The sequence below is a fragment of the Schistocerca nitens genome, chromosome 7 (assembly GCF_023898315.1).
Source record: "Schistocerca nitens isolate TAMUIC-IGC-003100 chromosome 7, iqSchNite1.1, whole genome shotgun sequence".
NCBI classification, from domain to species: Eukaryota; Metazoa; Arthropoda; class Insecta; order Orthoptera; family Acrididae; genus Schistocerca; species Schistocerca nitens.
In genome coordinates, this window is record NC_064620.1 from 459,552,454 (window position 1) to 459,572,700 (window position 20,247).

A 20,247-nucleotide genomic window follows, 5' to 3' on the forward strand; every position below is an offset into this window, starting at 1 on the left:
GAACCTGTGGCAACCCTTTGCTTCCACTGCCCCGAGTGGAATGCAGAAGTTCTGAATAAAGTTCACCAAACTGCAGTCTTTTATAGTTGTCATGTCCGGTGCAGAAAAGAACCATGTAGGTTGTGAATCCACTATCTTGAGGCTGTAATAAACTGTTAGCAAGGAAAACATTATTAAATTTTGAACTGATTTGTTTAGACGATATGCCTGTTCTCTGAGAGTGCCGATTGAGCTCTGACCTGACAGCCAAACCATCTTGTCCACCATCCAAGTTAGGCATTAACAGAAGATCTTGGAGGTGCTCTGTGTGCCTTTTCATTCAGCAACCGTTTATTATTCTGCTAGTAATTAAAACTTTTGAAATAATTGATGATACCCTGCTAATGAGAGATACTTTTATATGAAATGAAAGTTAATTCGCTGTTCAGTTTATCTAACATTAATAAAGGAAATTTATCTTTTTGGAACACTACTTGCGAACACAGCGATGAATCATGGAGAAGGATCACAATTTAGGCGTTCTTTCTCATGATATGTGTATTGAGTAAACCGCCTGTCACTGGTACCTCACACCACATTACATCATCTTCCCATTGCTGCCATCCCAACTACTCTAACAAGGGAACCTCCCCATCGCACCCCCCTCAGATTTAGTTATACGTTGGCACAGTGGATAGGCCTTGAAAAACTGAACACAGATCAATCGAGAAAACAGGAAGAAGTTGTGTGGAACTATGAAAAAAATAAGCAAAATATACAAACTGAGTAGTCCATGCGGAGGATACGCAACATCATCGAGAGTGTGAGCTCAGGAGCGCTGTGGTCCCGTGGTTAGTGTGAGCACCTGCAGAATGAAAGGTCCTTGGTTCAAGTCTACCCTCGAGTGAAAATTTTAATTTTTTGTTTTCAGACAATTATCAAAGTTCAGGCACTCACACATAATCAACTTCGCTCTCCAAAATTCCAGGACATGTTCAGATTTGCTTGGACATATGCAGGATTTGACGGTCTACACACGGAAAAATTTGAAAACGTTAAAAACATATGTTTTGATAGAGCACAGGCAAAACTGTGCGACTGTGAAACTGTTGCATTCATTTGTTGCAGCTTATGTGACAAACTCTTATCTTTTCATCACTTTTTTGGAAGTGATTATCACATCCACAAGAAAACCTAAATCGGGCAAGGTAGAAGAATCTTTTTATCCGTTCGCCAAGTGTACAAGTTAGGTGGGACGACAACATATTCCTGTAATGTGAAGCACATGCCGTCACCAGTGTCGTATAGAATATATCAGACGTGTTTTCATGTGGAGGAATCGGTTGATCTATGACCTTGCAATCAAATGTTTTCGGTTCCCATTGGAGAGGCACGTCCTTTCGTCTACTAATCGCACGGTTTTGCAGTGCGGTCGCAAAACACAGACACTAAACTTATTACAGTGAACAGAGACGTCAATGAACGAACGGACAGATCATAACTTTGCGAAAATAAAGAAATTAAAATTTTCACTCGAAGGAAGACTTGAACCAAGGACCTCTCGTTCCCCAGGTGCTCACGCTAACCACGGGACCACGGCGCTCCTGAGCTCACATTCTCCTTGATGTTGCCTATCTTGCGCATGGACTACTCAGTTTGTATATTTTGCTTATTTTTTTCATAGTTCCACACTACTTCTTCCTGTTTTCTCGATTAATCTGTGTTCAGTTTTTCAAGGCCTATCCACTGTGCCAACTTATAACTAAATCTGAGGGGGGTGCGATGGGGAGGTTCCCTTGTAAGAAGAGCTTCTTGTATCTGAATATGATGGCTATACAGGCAGAAATATTATACTGCTAGTTTCAAAGAACTGCTATATCTCAATAAGTTATAACAATTGAAGGAATTTAGAAAGCTGCCACAGACATCACCTCAATACAGAAGAAGATATTAACAAGATAAAAGACAGAGCAATACCTTGTGACATAAGGCTTTATGACATAAAGCCTTATCAAGGTAGAGAACCCATAGGATTGTAGTACTTGTGTGACATCAGTTTAAATGTGCCCTATTTTAATTGATTGCATTTAACATTCTGATGTGAGGGCAGCAGATGGCCTCAATTATAACCTGCTGTCTATTTTAAGTACTAATGAGATGAATGTGAAAAATGTTTTTAAGATTCTGGGTGTTGTCTGCCCTTCACTTCAAGGTTGTATGTATTGTACTTTGATGTGTCAGAGTAGCTGGATCATCCTTCTTCGATGACTGATCTCAGGTAATTGGTTCTGTATGTGGCGTGACAGGCTGTTCTGCAGGAGGCAAGTATCCCTCCACAAGTTTAATACTATAATGTCAGTAACATCAACTCAGCTTCAAATTTACGAGGTGCATTCAAGTTCTAAGGCCTCCGATTATTTTTCTAATTAACTACTCACCCGAAATTGACGAAACCTGTGTTACTTCTCGACATAATCGCCCTGCAGACGTACACATTTTTCACAACGCTGACGCCATGATTCCATGGCAGCGGTGAAGGCTTCTACAGGAGTCTGTTTTGACCACTGGAAAATCACTGAGGCAATAGCAGCACGGCTGGTGAATGTGCGGCCACGGAGAGTGTCTTTCATTGTTGGAAAAAGCCAAAAGTCACTAGGAGCCAGGTCAGGTGAGTAGGGAGCATGAGGAATCACTTCAAAGTTGTTATCATGAAGAAACTGTTACGTAATGTTAGCTCGATGTACGGCTGCGCTGTCTTGGTGAAACAGCACACGCGCAGCCCTTCCCGGACGTTTTTGTTGCAGTGCAGGAAGGAATTTGTTCTTCAAAACATTTTCGTAGGATGCACCTGTTACAGTAGTGCCCTTTGGAACGCAATGGGTAAGGGTTATGCCCTCGCTGTCCCAGAACATGGACACCATCATTTTTTCAGCACTGGCGGTTACCCGAAATTTTTTTGGTAGCGGTGAATCTGTGTGCTTCTATTGAGCTGACTCGCGCTTTGTGTCTGGATTGAAAAATGGCATCCACGTCTCATCCATTGTCACAACCGACGAAAAGAAAGTCCCATTCATGTTGTTGCGCGTCAACATTGCTTGGCAACATGCCACACGGGCAGCCATGTGGTCGTCCGTCAGCATTCGTGGCACCCACCTGGATGACACTTTTCGCATTTTCAGGTCGTCATGCAGGATTGTGTGCACAGAACCCACAGAAATGCCAACTCTGGAGGCGATCTGTTCAACAGTCATTCGGCGATCCCCCAAAACAATTCTCTCCCCTTTCTCGATCATGTCGTCAGACCGGCTTGTGCGAGCCCAAGGTTGTTTCGGCACGAACGCACTTTCAACAAAACCATAATTCCATCACCACATGTCTCCTTCAACTGCCGATGAATTTCAATTGGTTTCACACCACGCAAATTCAGAAAACGAATGATTGCACGCTGTTCAAGTAAGGAAAACGTCGCCATTTTAAGTATTTAAAACAGTTCTTACTCTCGCCGCTGGCGGTAAAATTCCATCTGCCGTACGGTGCTGCCATCTCTGGGACGTATTGACAATGAACGCGGCCTCATTTTAAAACAATGCGCATGTTTCTATCTCTTTCCAGTCCGGAGAAAAAAAATCGGAGGCCTTAGAACTTGAATGCACCTTGTACTATAGTGAATGCATGTAACAATATTGATCTAACTTAAAAAATGAATGTGGATAATTAGTGCTCTGGAATGATAACAGTCATTGTAGGAACACAAATAAGCTGACAGCAGCAATTATTAACAAAAATACACACCACGCTAGTGTAAAATTCTACAATATTTATTATTTATTTCACAAACCGGGTTTCTGCTGCTATGCAATCATCAGCTACAAAGAAAAATATGTGGTGCAATTAATTTTGCTGATCAGAGATTTTAAACTAGTGTATCTACAGAGAATCTCCATTTCCAGAGATGTAAAATGTTACTGCTAGATTTAGGAATAAAACAAAAGGGATTATTTCAGTGTAAATGAATATGTAAATCGAAGGGGATCACTGCTGTCAGCTGCAGCAGGACATTACACAGAATCAGCAGCGATGAGTAAAAATGTGTACCGCGCCATGATTAGAACCCAGGATCTTCTGCTTACCAGGCAGGTGTGTTAACCACAGCACCATCCGGGACACAGCATTATTGCTTATCTTGGCATGCCTCATGACCAATCCATATTCCCACCGAGTGCCACCTATCCGCAGTTCCTCTCCATTTTACTCCCATTCGCTGCTCGCGAGACATGTCTGAAAGAACAGACACCATGTGTTCATGTAATTGATACGCCTAATAGGGCAATGGATCCACCTTCTTCAGTGTGGATGCACAAATATGATCCATCTCCTATCGGAATCTCAGAGTAGTGAACGGGAGTAAAATGGACACGGGCTGCGGATAGCTGGCGCTCAGTGGGAATGTGGGTCAGTCGTGAGGCATGCCGAGATAGACCACACAGTTGCAGTAATGCAGTAGCCCAGATGGGGTACTTGTTAACGCATCTGCATAGTAAGCAGGAAATACCGGGTTCAATTTCCAAACCGGTACGCATTTTCACTCATTGCTGCTGATTCTGCGTAATGTCCTGCTGCAACTGACAGCAGTGAGCCCCTTCAACTTACATATAATGTTTCACAGCTGCAGATTCTGCATGGTGCCTATTCACTCGAAAATGTCTGTGAAAGAACAGACAACATGCAGTCATATAATTGATTCGCCTAGCTTGACAATGGAGCCCTTCTTCACTGCGGATGCACAAATACATCCCACCTACTGTGGGAATTCAAGAGCAGTGAACAGGAGTAAAATGGACAGGGACTGTGGATAGGTGGCACTCAGTGAGAATGTGGATCAGCCGTGAGGCAACCCGAGATAGTCCGCACAGTTGCGATAATGCTGCGTTCCACATGGTGCAGTGGTTAATGCACCTGACTATTAAGCAGGACATCCAAAGTTTGAATCCTGATCCGGTACACATTTTTACTCATCGCTGCTGATTCCACATAATTCCCTGCTGCAGTTGACAGCAGTGACCCCTTTAACTTACATCAATGTAAATGCGATGTAAGATTATTTAATTAAGACAAAATATGTACACATTAACTAATGAACTGTATACAAGTTACAATACTTGTTCATAAAAGGAAATAAACTGAACAATAAACTTTGGTGACATGCTCCACAGCTGTGGCTGAACAAAATGATCTTGTCTTTAATAGGTACTAAATTACAAACAGATAAGATATACAGTGGAACTTCAATTTTACATTATCCGATTTACATTTTTTACAATTCTACGCCAAATATTAGTATTCCCTGTGAAAAATCCGTAAGATCACATTTCTTCCTAGTAAGGTTTACCTCGACCCTACACTCTTACTCATGTCTCACTTGACTTCGATTCGTTCTCTTCCTAACGATATTTGATGTGACTGAATGATATGTAAGTGGCACAAAAGAGAGATGGTTCGCACCATAGGTGGTGGCGGAGTTAAGGGAATATCTTAGGCCATTGTGGAGGGGGTAGATGTGAAGAGGAAAAGCTGACGTAATCCATGATTAGTGTTGCCAACACAACTTGCAACATTTAGCTTTACTGTGCAATTATGATACAACTAGTGCTAGGTTGCAGTGGTAACTAAAAAACAAGACAGTCCATGAGAAGTGTTCCAGACCGAGACAATTTATGACGAAGTGGCTCAGCCACCATCTTTTCTTGTGCCACTTATAACTCAATCTCAACTTTTTCCTTGTATTTCAGATGTACTGTATTCAGTAACGATATTAACTGTCAACCTTTTAAAATCAAACACTGAATCTCGAAAAATATGTTCGGTCGTAATCAAGGAAACTTCGCTCATTTCTGACTCGTGAACTCCTATTGGCTAGCGACTTATTAAGTCATCTGGTAGGGCCTAGCCAGTGCAGCCACCACAACCACACTGTTGTTGTTGTTGTGGTCTTCAGTCCTGAGACTGGTTTGATGCAGCTCTCCATGCTACTCTATCCTGTGCAAGCTGCTTCATCTCCCAGTAACTACTGCAACCTAAATCTTTCTGAATCTGCTTAGTGTATTCATCTCTTGGTCTCCCTCTACGATTTTTACCCTCCACGCTGCCCTCCAATACTAAATTGGTGATCCCTTGATGCCTCAGAACATGTCCTACCAACCGATCCCTTCTACTAGTCAAGTTGTGCCACAAATTTCTCTTTTCCCCAATCCTATTCGATACCTCCTCATTAGTTATGTGATCTACCCATCTAATCTTCAGCATTCTTCTGTAGCACCACATTTTGAAAGCTTCTATTCTCTTCTTGTCCAAACTGGCTATCGTCCATGTTTCACTTCCATACATGGCTACACTCCATACAAATACTTTCAGAAACGACTTCCTGACATTTAAATCTATACTCAATGTTAACAAATTTCTCTTCTTCAGAAACGCTTTCCTTCCCATTGCCAGTCTACATTTTATATCCTCTCTACTTCGACTATCATCAGTTATTTTGCTCCCCAAATAGCAAAACTCCTTTACTACTTTAAGTGTCTCATTTCCTAATCTAATCCCCTCAGCATCACCCGATTTAATTTGACTACATTCCATTATCCTCGTTTTGCTTTTGTTGATGTTCATCTTATATCCTCCCGTCAAGACACCATCCATTCCGTTCAACTGCTCTTCCAAGTCCTTTGCTGTCTCTGACAGAATTACAATGTCATCGGCGAACCTCGAAGTTTTTACTTCTTCTCCATGAAATTTAATACCTACTCCGAATTTTTCTTTTGTTTCCTTTACTGCTTGCTCAATATACAGATTGAATAACATCGGGGAGAGGCTACAACCCTGTCTCACTCCTTTCCCAACCACTGCTTCCCTTTCATGCCCCTCGACTCTTATAACTGCCATCTGGTTTCTGTACAAATTGTAAATAGCCTTTCGCTCCCTGTATTTTACCCCTGCCACCTTCAGAATTTGAAAGAGAGTATTCCAGTTAACGTTGCCAAAAGCTTTCTCTAAGTCTACAAATGCTAGAAACGTAGGTTTGCCTTTTCTTAATCTTTCTTCTAAGATAAGTCGTAAGGTCAGTATTGCCTCACGTGTTCCAACATTTCTACGGAACCCAAACTGATCTTCCCCGAGGTCCGCTTCTACCAGTTTTTCCATTCGTCTGTAAAGAATTCGTGTTAGTATTTTGCAGCTGTGACTTATTAAACTGATAGTTCGGTAATTTTCACATCTGTCAACACCTGCTTTCTTTGGGATTGGAATTATTATATTCTTCTTGAAGTCTGAGGGTATTTCGCCTGTTTCATACATCTTGCTCACCAGATGGTAGAGTTTTGTCATGACTGGCTCTCCCAAGGCCATCAGTAGTTCTAATGGAATGTTGTCTACTCCCGGGGCCTTGTTTCGACACAGGTCTTTCAGTGCTCTGTCAAACTCTTCACGCAGTATCTTATCTCCCATTTCATCTTCATCTACATCCTCTTCCATTTCCATAATATTGTCCTCAAGTACATCGCCCTTGTATAAACCCTCTATATACTCCTTCTACCTTCCCTTCTTTGCTTAGAACTGGGTTGCCATCTGAGCTCTTGATATTCATACAAGTGGTTCTCTTCTCTCCAAAGGTCTCTTTAATTTTCCTGTAGGCAGTATCTATCTTACCCCTAGTGAGACAAGCCTCTACATCCTTACATTTGTCCTCTAGCCATCCCTGCTTAGCCATTTTGCACTTCCTGTCGATCTCATTTTTGAGACGTTTGTATTCCTTTTTGCCTGCTTTATTTACTGCATTTTTATATTTTCTCCTTTCATCAATTAAATTCAATATTTATTCTGTTACCCAAGGATTTCTATTAGCCCTCATCTTTTTACCTACTTGATCCTCTGCTGCCTTCACTACTTCATCCCTCAGAGCTACCCATTCTTCTTCTACTGTATTTCTTTCCCCCATTCCTGTCAATTGTTCCCTTATGCTCTCCCTGAAACTCTCTACAACCTCTGGTTCTTTCAGTTTATCCAGGTCCCATCTCCTTAAATTCCCACCTTTTTGCAGTTTCTTCAGTTTCAATCTGCAGTTCATAACCAATAGATTGTGGTCAGAATCCACATCTGCCCCTGGAAATGTCTTACAATTTAAAACCTGGTTCCTAAATCTCTGTCTTACCATTATGTAATCTATCTGATACCTTTTAGTATCTCCAGGGTTCTTCCATGTATACAACCTTCTATCATGATTCTTGAACCAAGTGTTAGCTATGATTAAGTTATGCTCTGTGCAAAATTCTACAAGGCGGCTTCCTCTTTCATTTCTTCCCCCCAATCCATACTCACCTACTATGTTTCCTTCTCTCCCTTTTCCTACTGACGAATTTCAGTCACCCATGACTATTAAATTTTCGTCTCCCTTCACTACCTGAATAATTTCTTTTATCTCGTCATACATTTCATCAATTTCTTCATCATCTGCAGAGCTAGTTGGCATATAAACTTGTACTACTATAGTAGGCATGGGCTTTGTGTCTATCTTGGCCACAATAATGCGTTCACTATGCTGTTTGTAGTAGCTTACCCGCACTCCTATTTTTTTATTCATTATTAAACCTACTCCTGCATTACCCCTATTTGGTTTTGTATTTATAACCCTGTATTCACCTGACCAAAAGTCTTGTTGCTCCTGCCACCGAACTTTACTAATTCCCACTATATCTAACTTTAACCTATCCATTTCCCTCTTTAAATTTTCTAACCTATCTGCCCATTTAAGGGATCCGACATTCCACGCTCCGATCCGTAGAACGCCAGTTTTCTTTCTCCTGATAACGACGTCCTCTTGAGTAGTCCCCGCCCGGAGATCCGAATGGGGGACTATTTTACCTCCGGAATATTTTATCCAAGAGGACGCCATCATCATTTAATCATAAAATAAAGCTGCATGTCCTCGGGAAAAATTACGGCTGTAGTTTCCCCTTGCTTTCAGCCGTTCGCAGTACCAGCACAGCAAGGCCGTTTTGGTTAATGTTACAAGGCCAGATCAGTCAATCATCCAGACTGTTGCCCCTGCAACTACTGAAAAGGCTGCTGCCCCTCTTCAGGAACCACGTTTGTCTGGCCTCTCAACAGATACCCCTCCGTTGTGGTTGCACCTACGGTACGGCCATCTGTATCGCTGAGGCACGCAAGCCTCCCCACCAATGGCAAGGTCCATGTTTCATGGGGGGGCACACCACACTAACACACGCAAAATCAGCTTGTCTACTGGACGTGTGAAAGGGGGAGCAGCCCTCACTGACAGGTGTGCAGGTAGTGTGAAAGCATTTTGTGCAGTGCTGAAAATATATTTTCATGCAGATGATGTGCTATGACAGATGTCCCATGGAAATAGAACAAGGGTTTTGCGATAGCACATTTTAAAGACTTTCTTGTTCAAATCTGACATGATACAATGGCAACAACTACATACACTACTCATGTATATACTTTGCACCACACACATACCACACTCTGTAGACCATAAAGATTGGAAGCAGTGACAGGGGGCATGAAGCAAAACTGTAGCACCTGAGCTTTGTTTCTAATTTACATTTTACACAGAGTATACAAATCCACTGAGCCAATTTCTAATCAGCTTTTAAGGTCAATTAAGGAAGCAAACTTATTTTTTCACATGTCTGCTTCTCTCATCAAGCCTAAAAGAACACTTTAACGGTGGTCAACATCAACAATAACAACAATGGTGACAAAGTATGTCATTAAGCAAATGTCCACATTTATGCTTATGTTTTAACCACTTTGCTGCTGTGATGTTTTTGGTTTAATTCAACATGTTCATCAATTGTTATTTTCTGGGTGAGTACAGAGGATGATCTCTAGAAAATGTGTTTTGAACACATGAATGTCAGAAAGCAGCTCAGTTAACTTTTACCTAAATACAATTTCAATTTTTTGATGAGTACTTGCTGTTACACCTCTGTGATTTTTTAAGAACTGATGAAATTCATTATCACAAATTATTGTATAAACACTGTATTGTACATTTAATTTCCCTCACTTACACAGATTCTATACAAACTATTGGAGAGGATTACAATTTTTAATCATATATGTCAATCACATGTGTTTTTGCTCATATTTTTGAGGGTTTTTAACATTTTCCTTGATTATGCATTTTCCTCACTTTTGGGTTTTTTAAGTCTGGACTGCACAAAAACATAAAATAGCGGTTTCACTGTACTAGTGAGATTAAGTTGGTAAGTGAAGCACCTGTGACTGTACAAAGTAAAATTTTGTAACACAGCGAGATATTATAGTAATTGAAACAAAGAAAAAAGGAGCATGTGAGTAAGAGGGGTAATTTACAACTTGGCCTTGGTGGAATTATGAGTAATAACTGAAGTTAGAAATGGCAAGTAAGGGAACTGTGTCTTACCATTCAGTACTAAGGTTGGGTTGATGGCCACATTTCAAGATAGTTCATCCTTGTTCCCTTACAGATGTGATGTAATACTTCATGTTTTGCATTGTAGTTATGGCCTTCTTTAAGCAAGTGGTATGCGAAAACAGAACCTCCTTTTCTCAGTTTCCAGCTTCAGATTTATCTATTTAGAATTTGCCACAAGTGATTTTATATATGCCACTCTTTTCCAAAGCTGGAGTGCTATCTTTACCACTAGGCAAAAAGTGACCTACAGTGTAACGCACATAAAATGATATTCTTGGGTTCCTGGATTTAAGCTTCCTGGTTACATCCAGTGAGACTTTTCCCAAATATGGAATGTTGCACCATTTATTGTGTTCTTTAGGTGGTGGATTGAGAACAGGGCAAAGAAGAAAGTACATCTGTTGTTTCTGCTTTCTATGCATTATGGTGTCCACCAACGTAGCCATTGTTTGAAGCTATTTATTTGATTGTATTTCATTCCATTTGGAAGCTGTCTTCACTCATGGTGATAGATATTAGGTGATGTATCACTGAATGATGCAGCACGCTAATGGGTCACTGGGTGTTGAGAATTGGTAGGCATTACATCTGTTGTGATAGGTTTCCTATGAATCTTGAAAGTATGTATACAGTCAGTGATGTCTGTGATTGTATCTAAATAATGCAAGCAGCTGCCCACAAATTCCATTACGAATTTTATACTACTGTGTTTAGAATTTAGTTGCTTCAGGAATTTTTGGAGTGGTCTGTTAGTATACATCACTTGAAGGAACATCACAGAAGCCCGGAAACTTAGAAAAGGAGACGCTACTTTTGCTGATCACCTGCTTAAAGAATGCAATAGCTAGAAGGTGAAACATGAAGTATTATGTCACATCCATAAGGGAAGGAAGACAAACTATCCTGGAATAATGGAAATTAATAAACATATGTCCATCAGCCCAAGCTTAGTACTAAATGACCACACACAGTTCCCTGACTAGCCACTTCTAAATGCAGATACTACTCATAATCTCACCATGGTCATATTGTAAATTACCTCTCTTACTCACATGCTCCATTTTCCTTTATTGAAGTTGCTACAATTTCTCCCGTTGTGTTAAAAATATTACTTTGTATAATCACAGCTGTATCACTTATCTGCTTACTCTCACTACTACATCTTATCTGTTTGTAATTTAAGATCTTTTATAGATGAGGTTATTTTGTTCAGCCACAATTTTCAAGCATCTCAACAAAGTTTACGGCTCAATTTATTTTCTTCTATGAACAACTGTTGTAATTTGTATATTGCCCATTAGTTATTGTGTCACATATTTTATCTTAGTTAAATAATCTTACATCGCATTTACACTGAAATAGTCCCTTTTATTTTATTCCTATATCTAACATTAATATTTTTCATCTCTGGAAACGGAGATACTCTGTTGATACACTAGTTTAAAATCTTTGATCCAACAAAACTTCACTGCCCGCATACGTATCTTTGTACCTAATGATGGCATAACAGCCAAAAACTGCTCTGTGTCATAAATAATAAATATTGTAGGCTATTACACCAATGTAGAGTGTTTTTTCATTCAAAATCAATAAAATATTCTACCAAGAACCGATGGTACAGTCAATCAATGCTGTGAATGCAGTAAATTAACTTAGTATACCCACCAGCAGATACTGTGATGGAGACAGACCAGCGACATGGTTATTATGGCAGAATAGTGAGGGCAACAGCCATGAGGGAAACATTTGATGAGTTGTATGGGCAGACTTGATGACGTAAGTGTTTACCAACTGGTGGCAATAAGCTGGGTGGGGCAGTTCTAATGTTGCGTTAACCCACTGCAGAACTCGACTTGCACCTTGTGCCGTGTACTGTTGACGTGTGCTCAGTCATCAGCCACCAGCACCTGCCATGTGCTGTGTGTATCCACATGCACATCTGTATGAGGTTTCTGACCTTCTGCTTGCCTGTAGACTGACTCACACAGCAAGTTTTCATCTCCTCTTGCAGGGTCCTGTTCATCGGCTTCTTGAGCCATCGTCAGTCAGTACAGTTTCTTGTGATGACTTCTGTTCAGTGGCATTGTCACATCTCGCAGGTACTAAAGTGGTGATGAAGGTCAGTCTTACACGTGTGACACTTCCATTTTTTTCTTCCCCTTTTTATAATGTTAATTTTGGGCGGCCATAGACACGGCATTTCTGAAATGCTGGTAGGAACAGCTGCACCTACTGAACGAGCAGCAGAAGCAGCAGCATGAGCAGATGCAGGACCTGTTAAACTGGAATGCGGAATTGCTTCATGACCGTGCCATGCTGGTGGTGGGCCAGACACCCACCTTCTGCCTGTTTTGTGAGTCTATGGTAATGTGGAAAAATTACCTGTGCCAATTCTTGCTGTGCTACCAGGAAGAACATATCGTCAATCCAATCGATAAAGCCACCTCAGTATTGTCCAGCGCGGTTGTACAAAACCATGCAAAATCTGAAGCCCTCCACTGGGTGCGAAAGGCTCCTCTCTGAAAAACTTTGTTGGTTACTAATGCAGTATTTTTGACATCAAACTCATGTGGTGGTGGTAGAGTCGCAACTTAACCAACACCACAAGCAGTTCAGACAGCCATACACAGCCAAGATCACCGATGTGCAGGGTCTCTCACAAAAGTGTCATTGAGGGTGTCCCAAATGAGCGACATCATACTTATAATCGCTAATTCAGGATGTGATTGTTCGGTTAGCACCTGATCTTGAAGTCTCATCAAAGGCTTTCCCCTTGTCAACCCTTCTTTAGCTGACATTTCCCACATTGCAGTACCACATGAGCTTACAGCAGTGGCAAGGCATGTTCTTTCCAACAACCGGCAGGTGGCGCAATTAGGCATGCATGGTAAACAGGTCCCGCTGTGAAACGGGGTTCCCCAGGCAGCCATCCCTCTCACCAAGTCACCACGTGTTCACGCCATTGACGATTCCTGCACAGTGACACCACGGCACTGCCCATTTCTGCCACATCACATTCAGCAGATTCGCATTGATGGTAATGTCATAATTCCTGCCTGCAGCACTTTTTGGGTACTTGACATCACACTATTTTCACCCAATGAGTAAGCTAGCTTCCCTGCCTGGATTGTCTTTTGCTGCATGTTTATGAGACTGCCCACAAGAGGAGGCTATGTGTGGTGTATACTATGAAGTAGGCCACTTATCACTTTTTTGTGACCGTCAGTGGGCCGCAGGTCAGTCACCAGACATTCCATGTGCTTTCACTGGAGTATGGGACTGTCTCCCATGTCCCATACATGTTGCTCCAACATATTTTGCTAACATTGGCAGTGGATGGGTGACTGGTTGAATTTCAAAAAGACTCTGGAGCGATGGTTAGCCTTGTTAACTTATAGATACATGCAGGCTCTTGAGCTGCCCAGCATCACAACAGCCATTGTCAATTTCATGTCTTACAGTAAACAGTGTATTCCTTTGAGGGGACAATTCTCCATCTCAACGTGTTATTACAATGTGGAACAGCAACTTACACTGTTAGCAGACAATGTGCCATTGGTAAAAAATATTTTTTGATTAGAGGCTTTTTCTGGTTTTTTGCTTCCAGATAGTTGCAAAAGTCCATTTAGTGTTTCAGTAGTTGGTCCCTTTTCAAGATTTGGACTCCTTATTATGGTAGTACAACCGGGTGTTTGAGAATACCTTGGGTTGGGCAGAAAATTTAGAGGCACACGTTTCTCTTAAGCTGTCAGTAGAGCTTCAAGTTTGTCGTCCCCACCCGATCCCATTCTCCACAAGCGATAAGGTAAGGGTTGAATTGCAGTGTTGGCAGGATCAGGGCACCATTCTCCTATTTTGATGGTGATTCAGAAGCCCGACAGTGCCATGCACCTCTGAAATGATTTTAAACTGATGGGCAACATGCAGTGTGTCTCAGATTCGTATCCAATTCTCTGGGTGGAGGAGTTGTTGGTGAAGTCATCGAGCCCGTGTTTTTTATGCACTGACTTGTGTGATGCATACTTGTAGGTGCCATTGGATACGGCTTCCTTGACTTTCTTGGTACTTAACACGCCCTTTGGGCTTTACCAGTTTAATCACTTGCCTTTTGGAATTTCATCTGCACCAGGAATTTATCAGCTATATATGAAGCAGGTTTGGGAAAGTCAGCCATGACAAAACTCTTCCAGCTGGTGTGCAAGATGCACAAGACAAATGAAATATCCTCAAACTTACAGAGGAATCTAATAATTCCAATTCCAAACAAAGCAGTTGCTGACAGGTGTGAAAATTACTGAACTATCAGTTTAAAAAGTCATGGTTGCCAAATACTAAAAGGAATTCTGTAAAAAAGAAGGTAAAAATCAGTTGAAGCTGACCTCAGTGAAGATCAGTTTGGATTCTGGAGAAATATAGGAACACACAACACAATACTGACACCACAACTTATCTTAGATGATAGGTTAAGTAGAGGCAAACCTACATTTATAGCATTTGTAAACTTAGAGAAAGCTTTTGACAATGTTGACTGAAATAATCTCTTTGAAAATCTGAAAGTATCAGGGGAAAAATACGGGAAGTGAAAGGCTATTTACTACTTGTACAAAAGCCAGGTGATAGTTATTAGAGTCGAGAGGTATAAAAGGGAAGCAGTGGTTTATAAGGGAGTGAGATAGAGCTATAGGCTATCCCCGATGTTATTCAATCTGTACACTGAGCAAGCAGTAAAGGACCATAGAAAAATTTGGAATAAGAATTAAAGTTGTAGAAGAAGAAATAAAAACTGATGTTTGCTGATAACATTGTAATTCTCTTTGAGACAACGTAGGACACAGAAGAGCAGTTGTATGGAATGGACAGTGTCTTGAAATGAGGATATACGATGAACATCAATAAAAGCAAAACAAGGATAATGGAATGTAGTCAAATTAAATCAGATGAGGCTGAGGGAGTTAGATTAGGAAATGAGGTACTTGAGTTTTGCTATTTGGACACAAAATAACTGATGATGACCAAAGTATAGAGGATACAAAATGTAGACTGGCAATGGCAAGAAAAGCATTTCTGAAAAGAGAGACTTGTTATCTTCGAATACTGACTAAGTGTTAGGAAACCACTTCTGACGGTAATTGTCTGAAGTATAGCCATGTAAGGAACTGAAACATGTATGATAAAAAGTTTAGACAGAAAGAGAATAAGAGCTTCTGAAATGTGATGCTATGCTACAGAAGAATACGGAAGAGTATGTGGCACAATTTGACTAAGAAAGGGGTTGGTTGACATGATACATGCTGAGACATCAAGGGACACCAATTTAGCACTGGAGGGAAGTGTGGGGGATAAAAATTGTAGAGGGAGGCCATGGGATGCATATAGTAAGCACATTCAGACGGAAGTAGTTGCAGAAGTAATTAGGAGATGAAGAGGACAGGATAGAGTAGCATGAAGAGCTGCATCAACCCAGTCTTTGGATTGAAGACCACAACAACAACAACTTTGGAGCAGTTGATTCAGGACATTCCCTGTTCCATAAACTACCTTGATGACATCTGGGTTGTAAGCTCTACACAACAGGAACATTTACAGGTTTCCTGTCTTCTGAAGAATGGCCCTCACTACAAGCTGGAAAAGTGCAGTTTGTTTTTCCCAAAGATGTAATTTTGGAATATGTGCTTAGCAAAGACGGCCTCACCCCTCTGGATTATCATATCAAAGTCATCGACAACCTGTCCGTGCTAAAAAACCTGAAGGATCTCCAGACTTTTTTGAGCAAAATTTCACATTATCCTAAGCTCATTCTCCATGCCATGCACATTTACCATCCTCTTAAACAGCTTCACCAAAAGGGCCTTATGTCTGTCTGGTCTGCTCTTCAGTACCTCAAGCAGTGTTTGTGCTCTGTTCACTGTTTGTTTCTTTCATGCCATGTAGACCTTCAAGTTTGGCCCGTGATGTGTTCAAGTATGACTACATAATGGAACTGGATGGATAAAAGAATCTGCTCAACAAGGGCAGCAGGAGAATACACATAGCAAAGTACTTAAATTTGCAAGCTTTCAGAGCCTGTGGCTCTTCTGGCAGAAGGGTTGAAGGGGAAGCAAGAGGGATGAAGGAAAAGGACCGATGAGGTTTAGCAAATGGGGAAAGTTTGGAAAAATCACCCAGAATGTCAGGTCAGGGAAGACTTGCCGAATGGGATGAGAAGGAAACATTGGTTGTTGGGGACTGCACCAGACGAGATGAAGGTTTTCAAATCTCAGCCAGTACAGTCACCAATAACCAGTCTTTCCTTCCCATCCCACATGGTAAGTTTCCCCTGACACAGAGTTTTATACAACTTCTCCAGACTCTCCCAATTTCCTAAGCCTCACCAGTCCTTTCCCTTCTGCCAGAAGAAGGATCCACTGCCTCCACAAGGTTGTAAATTTAAATACTTTTATATATGTATTCTCCTGCTGCCACTTGATAAGTAGATTTCATATCCACCCAGTTACATTAAATTTTCAAAAACTGATTATTTTCATTGATATACTAGCCAATATGGCAATGGGTGGTTCTGTCCTCTGGATGGCATGAACAGCCCTTCACTTACGCATCAAAGACACTTTCTGCAGCACAATGCAATTATTCACAGATGGAAAAGGAGGTACTGGCTACTGTTTTCAGAATTAAAAAGTTCCACGTCCTCTTGTTTGTGGCGAGGTTCCTCCTCATCACCAATCATAAACCAATAGCTTCTGTACTTAGCCCTCATGCCAAGCTGCCCAACAGGACTAAATTGCAAAGGTGGGCCCTCTTTCTCAGTAATTAATCCTATGACATTTGCCCAGTATGAGAGCGCTGACGCAATATCACGGCTACCAGTAGGGACTGTCTGGGACTCGATTGGCAGGAGGCGCTTGTGTTTGCATTAGATGATACCTTGCAGCAAGACTTCTCAGATTTTCCATCAACAGCATGAGAGATCACACCTGCCATGGCTACTACTTTATTTTCCACAGCTGCTACTCACTTTTCTGGGAAACATTTCAGCTGTCCAACTGGTTTAGCTGGAGCATGACTCTTCAGGTGTGGATCCTGCATGGCATACATTTTATCTCTTACATGAACCACTCAACATTGCGCATGTGTTGCACTGTGGTGTGACATATCAAGGTGGCGTGACGTCTTGTCTACTGGCCTGGGATCAAACCAGACAACAAACACTTGGTGCAGACTCGCAGGGCCTATGCACCCAACCCAGCTGCACTACCGCACCAGTTTTCCCTAGGGGCCAGACCGAGGGTACTCTCAGGACATGATGCATGTCAATTTCACAGATCCTTCTTGGGCAGGATGTGGTTAAACGCTTTGCCAAATTTTCTGTACATAGCTAAGCTGTCCTCCACATTGTCGACTGTCACATCGTAGACTATAACTGCCTGTGCATTATAAGTCATTTTTGCCAATGAGTGATCCCCTGTGACCTTCAAGTCCGATAACAGTTGACAATTTCTGTTGCGGGAGTTTGAAGACTTTTTCTTTTGTAACGGTATCCAGCACCTGACTACTGCCCAATTTCCCCTGACTTCTAACTCAGAGGTGGACGGTTTGTGTATACGTTCAAGACCCAAATGATGAAGTCCATGTCTGCCTCTTTCCATACCAGCACATTGTCAAATTTCCTGGCTACTTACTAGGCAACGCCAGTCAACGAGTGTAGTGTGGTTGAATGTTTGCATGAGTGCCAGCTGCCAGATTTCCTGGATGCACCAAGTCACTTGGCCCGGCCACCATGGCCACAATAACACCCTCTTCAGAAGAGATTATACTTGTACATCATCAATGCACTGATAAGCATCATGCAGCATGTCCTTTATTGCAATATTTCACATCACATGTTCTATCGCCTCAATGAGAACAGCACCTGATGGCAGCATTTTATCAACTCAGCTACTGGCTTAAATGGAATGACATAAACAGTTGTTGGGAAAATACTCTGCTACTGTGAATAATGCCAACTAACATATTTTCTTGTTACGAAATTATACTGCAATTTAGAAATAAGCCTTCCTCAAACTTCAACAAAATGAGAATCACGTTACTGTTACAAGCTTAGAATAATTTTATTCTGGTGAAGGCTTACCTGTAAATAAAAGTAAGAATCTTAAAAGTGTGCACAGAAACATTAATCTGCTTGTCTAATGTCATACAGACAAGCCGTTTCAAAAATTTTTTTGTGAACTGCTCCAGCTTCATACACAATTCAGCAGATGCATACAACGGGAGCAATGCCTAGATTAAATAATAAAATTTATTAAAATTCAACAATAAATATTAATAATTTTTATATAATAGAGGGAAACATTCCACGTGGGAAAAATATATCTAAAAACAAAGATGATGTGACTTACCGAACGAAAGCGCTGGCAGGTCGATAGACACACAAACACAAACACACACACAAAATTCAAGCTTTCGCAACAAACTGTTGCCTCATCAGGAAAGAGGGGAAGGAGAGGGAAAGACGAAAGGATGTGGGTTTTAAGGGAGAGGGTAAGGAGTCATTCCAATCCCGGGAGCGGAAAGACTTACCTTAGGGGGAAAAAAGGACAGGTATACACACGCACATATCCATCCACTCATATACAGACACAAGCAGAAATATTTAAAGACAAAATGTCTGCTTGTGTCTGTATATGTGTGGGTGGATATGTGCGTGTGTGCGAGTGTATACCTGTCCTTTTTTCCCCCTAAGGTAAGTCTTTCCGCTCCCGGGATTGGAATGACTCCTTACCCTCTCCCTTAAAACCCACATCCTTTCGTCTTTCCCTCTCCTTCCCCTCTTTCCTGATGAGGCAACAGTTTGTTGCGAAAGCTTGAATTTTGTGTGTGTGTTTGTGTTTGTTTGTGTGTCTATCGACCTGCCAGCGCTTTCGTTCGGTAAGTCACATCACCTTTGTTTTTAGATATATTAATAATTTTTATGTTACTCAAGTGACACATGGATTATAATTTCAGAAGAAATGAGATTACAGTCTTTTTGGTGGACATTTTGAAAAGCAATTTCTTATATATTCTCTAGGAAAAAAAAAGAGAAAAAGAGAGAGAGAAGAAGAAGAAGAAAAAGAAGAAGAACAAGCACTTAAAAGGGAATGACAAAGTGTAAAGAAACTTCAAGATTTGAGAGGATAAGCGATGTTATTTCAGTTATTACAATATCAAGTAAAATTTATAAAGATCTTGGTAGTAAGAACTCATTTATCAGTATGACATCCCATCCCCTCTGGCATGAACTTATTCAATTGGGAAGGGTGTCATAAAACTATTTATCTTCTTCTGAGACAATCTGGCCCACAACTATTGTCACTGCTTCGTGGTATCCTGGATAATGGCACTGGGACAGAGTTGATATTCAAGCTGGTCCCAAACTATTGGGGACAGATCTGAGATACTGCTGGCCACAGAATACCTAAACATCAAGTATAAAGTTTGTAGACACACATGCCATGTAGGGACAAGCACTGTCCTGTTCGAAAATAACACCACAATATTGTCATATGAGAGATAATATACGGGGATGCAGGATGTCTGGGATATACTGCTATGCCATCAGAATTTGCTCAATCACTACATGCCATAGCATGAAGTTGTACCCATGGCTCCCACCATCATAATGCCAGGACAGTACATTGGAAGAATGGGACCTCGCCATACTCACTGACGATGGTCATCTGGGGTAGTTGAAGAACTGCTGAACACAATGAGACACCATTTATCAGCAGTCAATGCTTCCCAGTCACAGCACTTGTCCA

The 20,247-nt window shown here is 41.2% G+C and overlaps 1 protein-coding gene across 1 annotated transcript in view; it reads right to left on the minus strand.

The window, feature by feature from the left end:
• The window catches only part of LOC126195688 (cohesin subunit SA-2-like), a 357,264-nt gene that overhangs the window by 308,084 nt on the left and 28,933 nt on the right, over nucleotides 1-20,247 (minus strand). The window contains exon 4 of the mRNA XM_049934316.1: nucleotides 18,579-18,727. Coding sequence (XP_049790273.1) covers nucleotides 18,579-18,727 — 149 coding nt within the window. The remainder of the gene's footprint in view (nucleotides 1-18,578; nucleotides 18,728-20,247) is intronic.